Source organism: Zonotrichia leucophrys, chromosome 1A, assembly GCF_028769735.1.
Source record: "Zonotrichia leucophrys gambelii isolate GWCS_2022_RI chromosome 1A, RI_Zleu_2.0, whole genome shotgun sequence".
Classification (NCBI taxonomy): domain Eukaryota; kingdom Metazoa; phylum Chordata; class Aves; order Passeriformes; family Passerellidae; genus Zonotrichia; species Zonotrichia leucophrys.
In genome coordinates this window covers 17,593,560-17,608,335 of record NC_088170.1, presented here as the reverse complement: position 1 = coordinate 17,608,335, position 14,776 = coordinate 17,593,560, and the positions used below count along the sequence as shown (strand labels likewise).

General features: G+C 40.4%; 1 protein-coding gene across 1 annotated transcript in view; it reads left to right on the top strand.

Annotated features, from left to right (window-relative positions):
• The window catches only part of ANO2 (anoctamin 2), a 148,291-nt gene extending 133,897 nt beyond the window's left edge, over positions 1 to 14,394 (top strand). The window contains exons 21-25 of the mRNA XM_064730944.1: positions 4,856 to 5,008; positions 5,115 to 5,167; positions 7,124 to 7,305; positions 12,482 to 12,587; positions 14,020 to 14,394. Coding sequence (XP_064587014.1) covers positions 4,856 to 5,008; positions 5,115 to 5,167; positions 7,124 to 7,305; positions 12,482 to 12,587; positions 14,020 to 14,301 — 776 coding nt within the window. The 3' untranslated portion in view covers positions 14,302 to 14,394. The remainder of the gene's footprint in view (positions 1 to 4,855; positions 5,009 to 5,114; positions 5,168 to 7,123; positions 7,306 to 12,481; positions 12,588 to 14,019) is intronic.
• The last annotated feature ends 382 nt before the right edge of the window (positions 14,395 to 14,776 follow it).

Below are 14,776 nucleotides of genomic sequence, written 5' to 3'. Positions count from 1 at the left end.
TGCTTGGAGCAGTCTCAGGATGTGTTTTGCAACATGATGTGCCACTGGTAAAGGAGTTTTTGATGATAACTACCCCACTTAAATTTTGGGATGTCCATTTCCAATGTGCTTTCTTTTTTGTTCTTATTTCTTATTCTAACAATCCTGAAGCCCTAGAGAGACTTCCACCTTCTCATTCTCCTACCCCTGCCCTCATTTAAATCATGTTAGGTTCATAGAAATAGCAAGATTTACTGGTTATTTTTTAACCTCCTCTGTTTTCCCATTTGGGAAAAGTTACTCTGTCTTTGTTTTCTGAAACTGGTTTCTCCAAAATATCAGTCACTCAAATCCATGCCAACAAATTAGATTAGCTGTAAGAAGGAATTTATTTTACAATGAGGATGGTAAAACACTGGCATAGGTTGCCTAGAGAGGTGGCACATGGCCCATCCCTGGAAATATTCCAGGTCAGGTTGGATGAAGCTCTGAGCAGCAGGATCTAGTTGAAAGTCCCTGCTCATTGCACGGGTTTGGACTAGATGACATTTAAATGTCCCTTCCAGCCCAAGTGATTCTATGGATAAGATTAATTTTTTAGGGTAAAAGTCTTTGAATCTGATTTCACCAGCAGACTCTGCTGAGCTTTTTTGTTGTGCAGGTTGACTGCAATAGCACATCTACACAAATGTTTGACTTGCACCAATGACATTGCTATGACTGTTTTGATATTATTAACTGATGTATTCCTGCATTTCTTAGTGGAGACACTTAAAATGCTTGAGTGATCAGAAAATTTTGCTCAAGTAATCCTGAAACATAAATTATCGCTTTCAATATGTGTCAGATTTGTCCTTAGCATTTCCTGCTTTCAAAACTGTGCAAAGACTTTTGACCCAAGACAACATACCATATCATGTGCATTCCCAAAGTCAGTAGAATGTACAGCAATTTCCTCTTCCACATGGCAGCAAGTTTGCAATGCGTGCTACTGGCCTGCAATAATAGAAGTTGGCAAGAAATCGATATTTAGAGTAGCAATAAATATTGCTAATGAAAGAAATTTTATTAAATTGGCTCCAAGAGCAAAATAATTACATGAATGTCTGAAATTTATACCACTTGTGTTTCCTTGAGAAGAAACTGAAATCAGCAGTGATTTTCATATTCCTGTTTCATTTGGTCTTCCCTTCTCTAGCATAATCCCTCTAGTAGTCAAAGATTCATGTAGCAATTGATTAAAAACATTTTTCCTCAAGAAGAAGTAATAATAAAAGGTTTCATCATCCAACTTCTGTTTAAAAACAATGGCACAAGGAGAAAATTATTGGATTCAATGTCTGTAGCTACTGACTACTGTAAGGATTAATCTGAGAGGTTTGGAAGAATTTCCCCTAAAGCAGGAAAAGCCATCAAAAAGGCAATGTGTGAGGCAGAAAAAGAAAAATAATTGCTGAAGAGAAACCTGCATTTTTGTATAATCTCTATAATGATGGTTTTGAAAATACCATTGGTGGTTCTGTGTAGGCTTGTTGCATATATTTATTACAGAAGAGTTATAAACTACCCCTTTTCCTTAGTTTTTTAACCAGGCCTGGCTATATATTGAAAATTTTCTTTCTAGGATTTGGAAAGCTGCCTAGCACAGAAGTGATTTTTCCACTGTTTATTTCCAGTAACATGTGATCCTATGACAGATATTTTTGATGAAGAAGAGAGGAAAAAGAAGCAACAAAATTGTAAATAAATACCCTGTCTTAGGTGAGGCTTTGAGGTAAAAGATACTTGGGTTACTCACACTACTGAGCATGCAAATCTTGTAGAAGTAGTGATCCACACCATAAAAGGTTTTGTGCTGGGGAATGATTCTGTGTCCCTTACACAAGATCAGTGGCCACCACCTTCCAGATCCATAATTTAAAAGCTTTGATTTGTGCTCTTAGTCATAACTTAGAGCCCAGACTTAGAGGAACAGGGTGTGTTGCTGTTGGGCTGGGGTTCTGCTCAGACCCTGCACAGCTTCTGTGAAGAGTGGACTTCTGAGAAGTGACGTGAGACAATTCTTTGGATGCTGTTTGTCCTTCAGAATTTTTGTCTTGGGCCCAGGGCTGGATGAAGTGCTGCACATGTGGCATCAGGTGTTGTGAAACGCAAGGGCTGGCTCTGAGCCCTTGGTCTCTTTCCTGCTCAACTCAGTAAAGGCACCACCAGCATGTGCTTTGGGCTTTTTCCCTCATCAGAAGGATGAAGGCTCTGTCTCAGTGACTGTTGTATGGCACTAAAGAGTTTATTTAGTAGTTGTTTTGCACTGGGTGATTTGAAATTTGCACTGAGTATGTTATGTCACGTGGATTGTTATTTCCCTTCTCCCATCACATGGTCTCTCACTCATTCACCCCTCTGCCCTATATCCCCTGGTGGTTACCCCTCCCCTCGCCCCTCCTCAATGGTATCGCACTGGCTACAGTCCTCTTCCCCCGCCCCCATTCCCTTGGGTATAAAAGTCCCCTGCAAGAAGGGAACCCCCTCTTTTCTGCCTGGGGGGTTGCCAGAGTCTGAGGCGTCCCTTCCCCAGCTAATAAACAGGACACTTGTTCTGACGTGAGAAGAGCGTTTCTGTTCTTTTGCTTTTGTCCATGTAAGACTGTGTGGGCCAGGGTACATAGCTAGCCAGAGTGGACTCAAACAACAGCCCGAGAAACACGGATCTTACAAGTGACAGCACATCCAGGGTCCTGCTTGGATGCCCTGGGAGAAGATGTTTCCCATGTCTCTGACTTTCCACTATACCCAGCCTTCAACTGTTTTATTTTCCAGCTTGTGCCATGAGCCTGGGCAATGTTCATCTCTCATGTCTCCAGGCTGCCCTACCAGGGGGTAGGAAAATAATGAAACAGGATGGATGGCCAGAAGTCCAGCTCCTGGCACAAGTCTCTTTAGCCATTTTCCCTGTAAGTGGACACGTAAAAACCTTTGTATGGAGACCTTGTGTCAGAAATGTGAACATAAAAAGGGTATTTAAGGGTTACTATCGAGTTTTTCAGGGATAAAAGAGAACACCTTCGTGTCAGCTGTCCTTGATGGAAGAGTGTGAGTGTCCTAAAAGTATTGTAAATATTTCTAGGACAGAGAAATTCTCTGGAATGGACAGAGATTCTTCTCTTTTTAATTTATTCAGGTTTCCAGAAACATTGATCACACTCTACAAATACCTGTGAATTGCTTAGGCTGTTCAAAGACTCCTCCATTTAATAATTGTTTGCTAGTTTGTTGCACACCCCCATCCAAATTGTGGGTTTGGCTTTGGAATTGCTTTTCCTGCCTGCTTTTTGCATAATTTGCACTTGCATAAGAAGGAATTGAGAAGGTTGAAGAGATTTCAAGATGGCTACATGAACACTTCTGGCGCAGAGTTTTCTATGAAGACACATTTAGACAATTATCCAAAAGTCCTTTGCATACCTTGAACATTTTTTCATGAACTTGAAAAAAAATTAAACTGCATTTTGCCAGACAATGAATGAAGGGGCTACAAACAACATCAAAGCAAATGCATGTGTGGTTTATTCTTAAAGCATTACACACACTTCTTCTTTTTTTTTTTCTTCTTTTTTTTTTTTTTTTTTACAGAATCCTCCCAGCTGTATTCCTGCTAAATTCACTTAGAACCAAATAAGGCATATTTTGGGGCTATGCATTTTTCTAAGCATTTCACAGTTTTTGGGGACATTACTTTAACATCTGGTTTTATTTCCTTGTTAATTTCTTTTCCTGACTCTGAACATAAAATTGTCAGGAAAGTGTGATTTCAAGGGTAGGATGTTTCTATGCTTTGAAATAGCTCCATCTTAATGTATACACTTAAATTCAGAACAAAACAGTAAGAATGAAACTCTAATGGCCATATAATTGATATACAGAGACTTTACTTTCATGTGCAAATATATTGTTCCTGAAATTAGAAAGGGGAAATATCTGAGGACTTGTACACAAAAAAAAAGGTGTATGTGAGAGAAGGCCCTGGGGGAAACTGTTTCAAGAGTTAGTTGTAGGTTGTGACAACAATGCTGAAGGAAAATATTTTTAAGTATAATATTGTGCTATGTGCACAGAATATTGTGCTATTTTCTTAGAAAAATGCAATTCCTCCCTTAGTGGAGAGAGAACTTATACAAGGATTTGCCAAAAAAGAAGCCACAGTAAATAGAGCATTGAAACACACCAATACTTCTTCTATGCTAATATTTTTTTTTAACTGGGAGATGTAGATCACAGCCAGATTTATTATTTTAATATATATATTTTAATATATATTTATATAAAATTCACCTTTGTTTTGCTTTAAAGAGGAGTATTTCTGAACTTGGAGGATATCAGTTGCAGAAGGAGGGATGAAAGTGCTGCATAACACCACTGGCTTCTGCATCCACAGAGACTTTTCTGTTCTTGCTTTTCACAGGCTTCTACCAACTTTTTCAAAAGAAGCTGAGGAGAAATAGTGGCACCTTGTAGCTTTTCTCCTTTTGGTTGATTGTGTATCATTTTCCTTACAGGCGAAAGGACAGGAAAGAAACAGCATGGACTAATCAGTTCATTATGTATAAATGCAGAGAAATAGACTCTGAACTCTTTGTCCTTTATTAAATCTGTTGTTTCCTTTGGTTTGTGCTTGTGCTAGCAGCTTGAAGCTTTATTGGAAACATTCAAAAAGCACAGTGACAAACTTCTGTGTCTTCATACCCCTACTCTGGGATATTTATTACTGGGACCAAACTGGGAAGTGAATTTTATGGAGTTGGTTATGCACAAAGCTCATGAACAATTTGCTGCTCTCTTCAGAAGCTATCAAAAAACATTGTCTTTCTTTTTCCTCCAGTTATTCAGTTTGGTTTTGTCACACTCTTTGTTGCCTCCTTCCCTCTGGCCCCTGTCTTTGCCCTTCTGAACAACATCATCGAGGTTCGTCTTGATGCAAAAAAATTCGTTACTGAGCTGAGGAGGCCAGACACAGTGAGAGAAAAAGATATAGGTGAGTAATGAAAGAGCATTGGAGTGAAGATAACACCAAAAATACAATTAAACAAAGAAGAAAATTTATAATGAACCCATTAATAAGTTTTTTCTTTCACTTACAGGTATTTGGTATAACATCTTGAGTGGTATTGGAAAGCTTTCAGTCATTATTAATGTAAGTGTTTGGTTACACCAGTTTCTAACCATGATCTTGGGAGCTTCTACTGTTCCTTCAATGTAATTTAAAATTCTTTATAATTTATTCTTTATAATTGTTCATATTTTATTGCCCCTTCAACATAATTTAAAAGTGGCATCAAATTTTCTCAATTGCTCCAATACAAAAGAATACAGATATATTATGTTTATTGTGCTATATGTATTCCCTAAATAAAATTTTCCTCTATATGCTTTAAGATAAAAAATCTCATGCCCTAGGACTTTAATCCTAATAGTTTCTAGTGGGTTTTTAGCCTAGGGATCATAATCCTATAGAATCATTTAAGTTGGAAAATACCTTTAGGGGCATGGAATAATACAAGAGATATTAAAGATATCAAAGCTCTTTAGAAAGGGAGGTGATTTTCACTACTGAAGGGAGAATTTGTCGAGAGGTGTTATGCAATTTCTTTAATAAAATAGCTCCCAGCACAACAGCACAGCACTCTAATGCATCCAGAGGGTAGTGTTGTTTCATTTGGATGGAGTTCACATTGTTCACTCATTGCTCTCCAGTTTCCAGGAATTAAGGTGGAACCCTGCACATCCCCATAATCTCACTGTCAGGCACGGACTTCAGCTGCCCAGCACTGAGCTGTGCTGGAGGAGAAAAACTCTGCCACCTCTTGTTTTTCTCTGAATACACTTTGCACATTTATGATCCTTGATTATTTCCTGTGTTGATCAAACTCTGGAAATGTTTATTTCCTGGGGATTCCAGTAAAGTATGATTAGATACCTTTTCTTGAAAGAAATGTAAATATGTGCATACCTGTTTGAAAGAGAAATACTGAATTCCCAATTCTGTTTCTACATCTGGATAACATTGAAACAGGAAATTATTATGTAGCAAAATATAGTTTTAAATCATCATAGGATTGTAGAATGGTTGGGGTTGGATGGGACATTAAAGATCAACTCATTCCAAGTCCCGTGCCATGTGCAGGGATACCTTCCTCTATCCCAGGTTGCTCAGAGCCCCATCCAACCTGGCCTTGGACACTTCCAGGGATCGGGCAGCCACAGCTGCTCTGGGTAATCTGTGTCAGGGCCTCAGCACCCTCACTGGGAAGAATTTCTTCATGATATCCAGTCTAAACCTGCTCTCTGTCAGTGTGAAGCCATTACCCCTTGTTCTGTCACTCCAGACCACTGTCAAAGTGTTTCTTGGAGTCTCTTCAGGCATTGGAAGATGCTCCTAAGTCTCCTCCTAAATTCTCTTCTTTTCCAGGCTGAACAATCCAAATTCTTTTGGCCTGTCTCCATAGCACAGGGGCTTCAGCCCTCTGGCCATATTAATGGCCTCCTCTGGACCTGCTCCAACAGGAGAGAGACCAGAGCAGAAATCAAAGGGATTCTTATTGATATGATGTAGAGATTTCTGTGACTGATTGCCCTCACAGTTGCACCAGATTTATGGGATACCAGTCTCACAAGGTTTAATACGCGCATGAGATCCACCTGTGTGAGATGTGTGAATCCTCATGCTGAGGGGTAAATGGACATTTACACTCAACAGGTTTGGTGTAACTACACCAAAATATAGCCCAAATTGGCTATTAGGTCTTGTTGTAGGTTTTTTTTAAACTAGTGATAAACCTCCTAATGGCTCCAGAGATGAAAAGAATTGGAGCAATGTACAGTCCATTAATTGCTTTTGCCTCTTCCTTAGCTGAGCCTTCCCTTGGACAGATAGAGCAGATTACTGTGCAAATATTCAGTACCAATTCTCACAATATAACTCTCCCTTCATTCTGTACCAGTTCTGACCATGTAACTCCCTTCACCATCACTCTAAATTTACCTGAACATGAAAATTTTCCCATGAATTACTTAGCCTGAAGACACAGATTCATGATGCTGTTGTTTGCTTGTTTGTTTTTATTTCTTTGTTTGTTTTTCCATCTCTCAGGCTTTTGTCATTGCTGTCACCTCTGATTTCATCCCACGCCTTATGTATCAATATGCATACAGCCAGAATGGAACCATGCATGGCTTCATCAATCACACCCTCTCATACTTCAATGTCAGCCAGCTCAAGGCTGGGACACAGCCAGAAAACTCCTTGTTTGCACAGGAGGTTTTATTCTGCAGGTAAAGTACTTGTAAGGGCAGTTTGCATAGTTGAGGGAATTTCCTTGGCTCTTATGTCATTTTTCAAAGTGGGAATTGATAAAATTCACTTATATGGCCACATATTCAGCAATATTCATGTCCCTTTGAAAATGCGGTTCTGGAAATGCTGCTTTTAGAGAATTTTCACTGTGTTACAAGGTCTTTAAAAGGTTTTTTCTCAGGGCATTAAAAGGCAAAATATACAATTTAGACAGACTTGATCCACAGAAAAAAGCAAACTAACACTTTCTTTACTGACAGATACAGCTTTATACATTAAAAAGAATGATTTTTTTAAATGGACACCCAGTAATTAGAACCAGATTTTATTTTATGATTTTATTTATTTTATGACAGGCTTTCTCTGTCTTTATTAAATTCAGTCCTTACTTGCTGAGATAGGAGTTTTCAATATATTATACTTACCTTTAGAACCTGCACCAGTCACCATGTACCTGTCTTCTATTTCAGATACATCTTTTCTGATTGGGGAAAACAGGCTCAACTTCATTTAAAATATGTCCCAAATACTAGATACCTATAGAGTAGTTCCAGTTTGTATGAGAAATCACTAATGTGGCTCCAGCTTTCAAAGTAACTTGGTATTTTTGTAATAATATACAGAAATTCAAAGAGCTGGCTTAAGGCATTACAGCCCAACAGCCTGTCTCCCCTTCCTTCTTGAGTCCCTTGAAATCACCCTGTGCTTGGTCTCTGCAATGGCACAAAATAATTATAAAAGTTCCTCTTCCATTTATTTAAGGATAGCCTTAATGTAGAGTGGTTTTTCATCCCTTGCTTTGATGTGCAATATATTTCACACTGATTTTAAGTGGGATATATATCTTGCCCAACTATAACCCACAAAATGACACATCACAGTTTCTTCACTGGAGGCAGGGTAAACAGGGAAAGAAATCTGTCCCTGTCACTCTGGCAGTGCTGTTGGCATTGCCTTTGTGGGGAACCTACCTTCTCACCTTGACTGCAGCAGAGGACAGATGAATGCACTCCTAATTTTTAAGCAACTTACAGGCTAGTGAGCTCTGCAATTCCTCATTTTTGCAGCTGGAACTTGTTAGCAAAGTGTTCCCTGTTAGAGTATACAGCATCTCCAGGCTTTCAGATCTGTAAGTCTGTGAAATGCTTTTCCATTCTAGCACTTTTTAATTTTTCATCCCTAAATTCGCATGTGTTTTCTTTCAACAAGCATCTTGATCCACTTCACTGTGATTTTGCTACTTTCAGTATGCTGCTTTTACCTTGTTCCAGCCACTGGCCTCTGTTTATAGATGTGTAAGTGCTGGTGTGTTTGGAAATATGTACATTAACAACAGGGTGAAAAGCGCTCTGCACATTAGTATGGTCATACACAGCCAAATACTCAACAGAGCCCAAATACAGGGAGAAGGGAATCATCTACACTGTGTTCAAAAGTGGTCCCTGCCTGATGACACCATCTGAGAGACTGAGAAGAGGAAAAATATTAGTGTTAGTATGAGTAAGACAGAACTATGGGAACATTTCTCTTATCAGGAGACATTCCGGAAAATATGTCAGCCTCCACAAACACTGTTTCTCATTATCATCTGCCTCATTTGAATCTTACCAAAATCTCAGCTTTGGACAGAGCTATCACTGTGATAAAGTATGGTATCTCTAACTTGCGTCCCAAGAGACAGGCAACCAAACACTGCCCCTCAAGCTGGAAATAAAATCTGTATTTCTGTTTCTGGCAAATGCATTGGGAACAAGCTGACCTCTCTTATTCTTAGATTTCTGTGACCTCTGGAAATAAATGTGGTTGTAATGAGGCTGCATTTTTCTCCTTATGGGCATTGCCAGAGATTAGGTATCTTAAAAATAACCATAACAAGCCAGAAACAACTCTGCCACTGAACATACAGAATACATTCTTCAAATATTTAGAGCAGCATTTTTTTTAGTGCTGTGAAGTCTTTGGCACCGTTTCCAAAAAAAGGTTGCTGTAAAGCTGTTCTCATGCACAGTATTAGTTGTAATTTTACTTTTTCTCTTTCAGGGAAAAATATGTATAGCTGAAGGCAAAATAGTAGCAAATCTTGCTAAGATATGGGTTATTTTTGTTGGTTTTTCCCTTTTAATCCTTGTAGCCTTGTATGATGATGGAGTACATACAAACATACTGGTCACACTGAAAAAAGGAAGCAGCAGTCATTTAAGGGACTTTTCCTTTAACATGGGTCTGCTCCAACATTCAGCAACTTTTTAAAGTGTCTTTAAATTTATTTTCTTAATGTCATGGGATTCATCTCATCTGTTCCTAATGATCAGTGGTGGATGCTACCTTTTTTCCCAGACTAATATTTTTTTACTCCTGCACTGCAGATTCTGTGATTATGGATGTTTTCACCAATTTCTTCTAAAGGCCAGCTGAAGAAGGAAATTAAACAGATTAGCTTATTTGGACTGATTTGAAATTCCACCTATATACATAGTTAGATTTTTTTTTCCCAGTCATTTTTCCCCCACACAATAAACTTCTGAAATACATTAACATTGTCTTAGCTCTATCTTCAATTCCTTCCACCCAGCTTCCCCTCTCCCACAATTCTCCACTTTCAGTGCACATTTTTCTATTCTTCCTGATAACTTTTCTGTGCTCTATTCTTCAACCACATTGACCACTTCATATTCTTGTCCTTTTTCTGTGGAATTACAGTTGCTTGCTATTTTGGAAACACAGTTGTCTTTGCAGCACTGCTTGGTTGCTCTTCCTACCGTATCTGCTGAATCAAATATTTTAAGAGTGAAGTATTGAAGAGGTGAGGGAATCAGAGAATCATAGAATATCCTGAGTTGGAAGGGACCCACAAAGATCATCAAATCCTGACCCTGTACAGAGGACCCCAAAAATCACACAAAAATCGGAGGATATTGTCCAAATGCTTCTTAAGCTAAAAAGATGGTCTTTGTAAAAAATAAACTACCTGTACAATCTAGGGGTTAGAAAAGGCCCTTTGGAGTCCCATGTGCCAGAGAATAATTAAAAAAGGAGGTGGGGAGGAGGCCCAGCTACCTCATCTATAGCTCTGGCAACATTTTCCTTCACGATAAATCATTTGCTAGTGTTCTGTTGAGTGTAGGTTCAGGCATCACAAGCAGTGTGATTCCCAGCTGAGCCAGGTGAAATTTCCAAGGGGTCTGATGTCCTGCAATACTTACATAGTTTGTGAAGCTCAGAATGCATTAAATGGAAAACCTATCACAGTTGGTGACCCTTCCAGGTGAACCTGGGCTCCATTTCAAGACTGGGATTGATTTATAGTGGTCAGCAAAGTCCACAAGAAACTCAGTGGCTTTCCTTAGCTTTGATGTTCAAGCAGATTAAGTTCAAGGGAACTGACTTTGGCCCTTGATGCAGCACTCATACAGATCTAGCAACATGTGGGAGTCCACAATGTACAGAAAAGTACCGGGGGGTGGATCTGGCAATGCAGGAACAGCACAGGAATCCTAAGACAGGACTTGTGCATGCACTGCTGAGCAAAACCATCCAGGGGCTAACACAGACCAGGGAGTTCTTCCCTAAATTAACACAGCCCCCAATTTAAAGTGGTATTCTCCTTCCCATGGGCTGTACCTCATGTCCTTTGTCTCCAGAAACTGCAGCACAGAATGACATCCAGCATTCCAGACTCAGTTTCTTGGGGGTGGGGAACAGCAGGATGTAGGGAATGCATGGACTGCAAATGTGTAGTTTAACATGCAAAACCATATGGGTAGAACCTGAAGGTAATTTTGGCAAGCGCACCTGCAAACTGAAGCTGACAGATTTTATATATGAACCCTCTCCATTATTCCCCAATGGAGGCTTTTGCACAGTCTAATGAATCTTACTGTCAGGATGGGTTTTGTGGTATTCAAAACAGATTTTCCCTTAATTTCATCCCATTACTCCTAGTCAAACACTGGAAACAGCACTAAATAATCCCTTTCAGTCCTAAGGGCACAATTTGCGCAAGGTTATCATGTCCAAGTGTGGCTGTTACTTACCAAAGTGGAGCAATACATGTGCTGCTCTTTAATCTTCCCGATGAGTCAATCTCCTCAGCCCTTGTACTGTTCTCCTGAACTACGTTTAACTTGTCGCTGTCTTTTTCTTTGCTTTCCTTTTTTTTTCTTTTTTTTTTCCTTCCCCCCCATCCCCCGGAATCGGAACAGCTGAATGGCTGAATGCAGTAATCCAGGTGTGGATTTACCTGGGCTGTTCAGAGGAAGGCTAATTCCCTGCCCCAGCACTATTGTGACATTTGTTGATACACCTACAAGTCATGCACTGTCCTGCTGCCATATTTCAAACTTGTGCTAACTTGCTAGCCTCTGCAAGCTTCAGGCTATCTCCACTTTCAAACACTATCCCTTCAAAATCCTTCAAGTGTTTTATTTTAAATTATTTTCCGTTTCCCCATATTATTTTCATTGTGTTCCCTGTCTCCACTGCTTTCTGTGTTTCCTGCTATTTGCAAAACTTTCCAATTTAGGAGCATCTGTGATTTTTATTAGCCTGTTGTTTACTTCCAAATGATTGATGATAATACTAAAAGCAACAGTCTTTACACCAAACCACTAAGGCTCTGTTTTATCCTGTCCAAGGCCAGACAATTAATTTAGGAAGTGCCTTCCCCATGGCTCCCCCTTTCGTTAATGCAAAGACAGGAATCACCAAAGCATGAGTCACATTTTATGTGGGCTGAATTATTCCCTAAATTAATCAAGTTGCAGGTGAAATGAATGCAGGTTTCTCTCCTTCAGTCTGAAAATGCCTTGGACTATCTCTCTGCTTTCATTTCAGCATTTTATTATGTCTACATTGATGTCAATTTACATTATAAAATAAAGGGGACTTCTGTAAATTCCCTAAAATCTGGACATTTCAAAAGTTAAAAGAATGTTCTGACTTTGTTACAACTGTGAAAACCAGACTGAGTGTGTTAAATTTAGTGGAGGTAGTCCAGCTCTAATTCTAAAGTTGTATTTCATAATAGGGGTTGAAGTAAGAACATCTGGAGGATTTGATTCTTTGAGTTTTGTGATCGGAAAATGCACTAATCACAGAAATTGGTGCTGGAGGAAATTGCTGCAACTGTGATAACTGAGCTGTTTTCATCTCCAGGTTCAAAGACTACAGAGAACCACCTTGGTCCCCACACCAGTACGAGTTTTCTAAGCAGTACTGGGCAGTCTTGTCTGCTCGTTTGGCTTTTGTGATTCTATTTCAGGTAAGTCTGCTGAGTTGCTTCACTTTCAGACACAGAAATATCATCATAGATGGATCCAAATGCATGTTCCAAACCAGCCCATGTCTAATAGACGTGGAAAGCGAGATCCACAGCCTCCTTAGCCCTTGGTGTTAGCAGTGATCCCCAAACTACCCCAGGCTTTTGAATGTTTAAGTGGACTTTGTCAACTTTCATACTCTCAGAGGCACCACTTGTAGAAAGCACGTAAATGCTGTGTAAGCTTGTTAACGGTTGTTCTTTACCCAAAACAAAAAATAAACAGAAGTAATAAATCATCGAAAGGTTTTTCTACTCTCTTGAATGGAGCAGAGTAAATTGTCCCCAGTGTGAGGATTTCATTAGCAAGGGATTTGCCATCATGGCTTGCCTTTCCAATGGCTTCCTTCTGCCCTCTTCAATGATCTGGGATCCTTCCAAAACCAAATTGGGCCCATCCCTCTTTTTCAAATCTGTCTTTTTTTTTTCCCCACCTGCCAAGCGTTCCCAAGTTTCTATGAATCTTGCCTGGTTTGTATTGCCCTCTTCTGCTTTTTTACCGTACCTTCAGTAATTTTCCACCACTGGCTGCAAAGCACTTGAAAGCAACTGGTTCTGCTGGGCTTCAAACCCTCTGCCTGCTCTGCCAGAGAACATTCCCTGCTTAATTGGCTCCATTGTCTTGGATGGGGATGGAGAGTTCGTGCTAGCAGCCCTGTCAGCCAACTGCTCCCACACATTTCCAGGCATTACACAACTCACCTCTCAAAGCACTATGACAATACAAACCCTCAAAGCATTTCTTACCTAAAGATTTCACAAGCAAGCAAAACTTTTTGCTCAGTCTGCTTCCTGCTTGATGTTATAAGCAGCACCTGTAATCACCTTGACACCTGAGGTTTGGGATTTTGGCTTGCCCAGTGTTGCAGTGTAAAAAACAATCCTGCTTGTCAGCAGACAGAAGGATTCGAGGACAGAATGGCCGTGGAAGTTGTCTGCTGTGTGCTCAGGCCATAGTGGAAACACACTTGCGTATCTTTGCCTTGTGTTTCAGGGTTTTTGATGGTATTGGAGGATGTCCTTATATTAATGGATTCTGAACTCAGTACCAAGGAATTGCATGATGAGAACTGAGCACCTTTGGATGCCTGTAAAGAATAATGTTGCTTTAGCTACTAAGGCCATAGATTATTTGATGATTCCATGTCCTTTCCTATTTCAAACCTAACTGAAGCACGTGTTTAGTTCAGCCTCTACACTGAGGGGTAGCTGTGCACAAACCTGAGCTGCTCCTTGATCAACTGCTTAATACCACACACCACCAGCAAAATGTGTTTGACATCTGTCTCATAGCTATAACAAAGGTTTGGTTTTGCTCCAGTGTGAATATTTTTGATTTTTCATGCTTGCTTCACATCTGCTGCTATTCTTGCAGAACCTGGTGATGTTCCTCAGTGTTCTGGTTGACTGGATGATCCCTGACATCCCCAAGGACATCAGTGAACAGATCAAAAAGGAGAAGACTGTGCTTGTTGACTTCTTCCTGAAGGAAGAGCATGAAAAGCTGAAGCTGATCGAAAGCTTTATTGCACATGACAAGCAGAAACGCAGGAGCGGGACCAAAAGCAGAAGGACCAGAGCTGCCAGCTTCTCCCAGTGTCACCGCAGCCCCAAGGGCAGCTTCACCTCCTTCAGCTCACAGCACACCGTGGTGTGACTCCTGAGGGAGGGAACAGCCTGTGCTTTCCTCTGCTTACTACATGGTGTGATACTGAGCCTAGAATGAGGGAAGGAGAGAAGGGACAGGGAGCAAAAGGAGGCTCTTTTGCTTCCTTAGAATCTCCAGGTGTGAGTGGCTCTGTTACAGTTTAAATGCCCTCTGGGCTGCAGCATTTCCAGATTTCATCACTGTGAGATAAGGGATATAGTGGGGCTGTAGCTGATAATGCATGCGAGTTGGGAAGGCATGCGGGAATTCTCTTGGCAGGAATTCTCCTGGCAACCATCCCTCCTCCTGCAGATGCCCGATGGGGCACTCCTGCTCTAGTCTCTATCCTTGGGCAGGTTGGACTGTCTTTGGAGAAGAACTGACCATGGAGAACAGCACACACCTCATGGTCTCATTGGCTGCAGCTGCCAGCAGAGGGTTTGAGAACATATGGAGTCTGAAGGAGTCTGTGCTTTCCTAACCT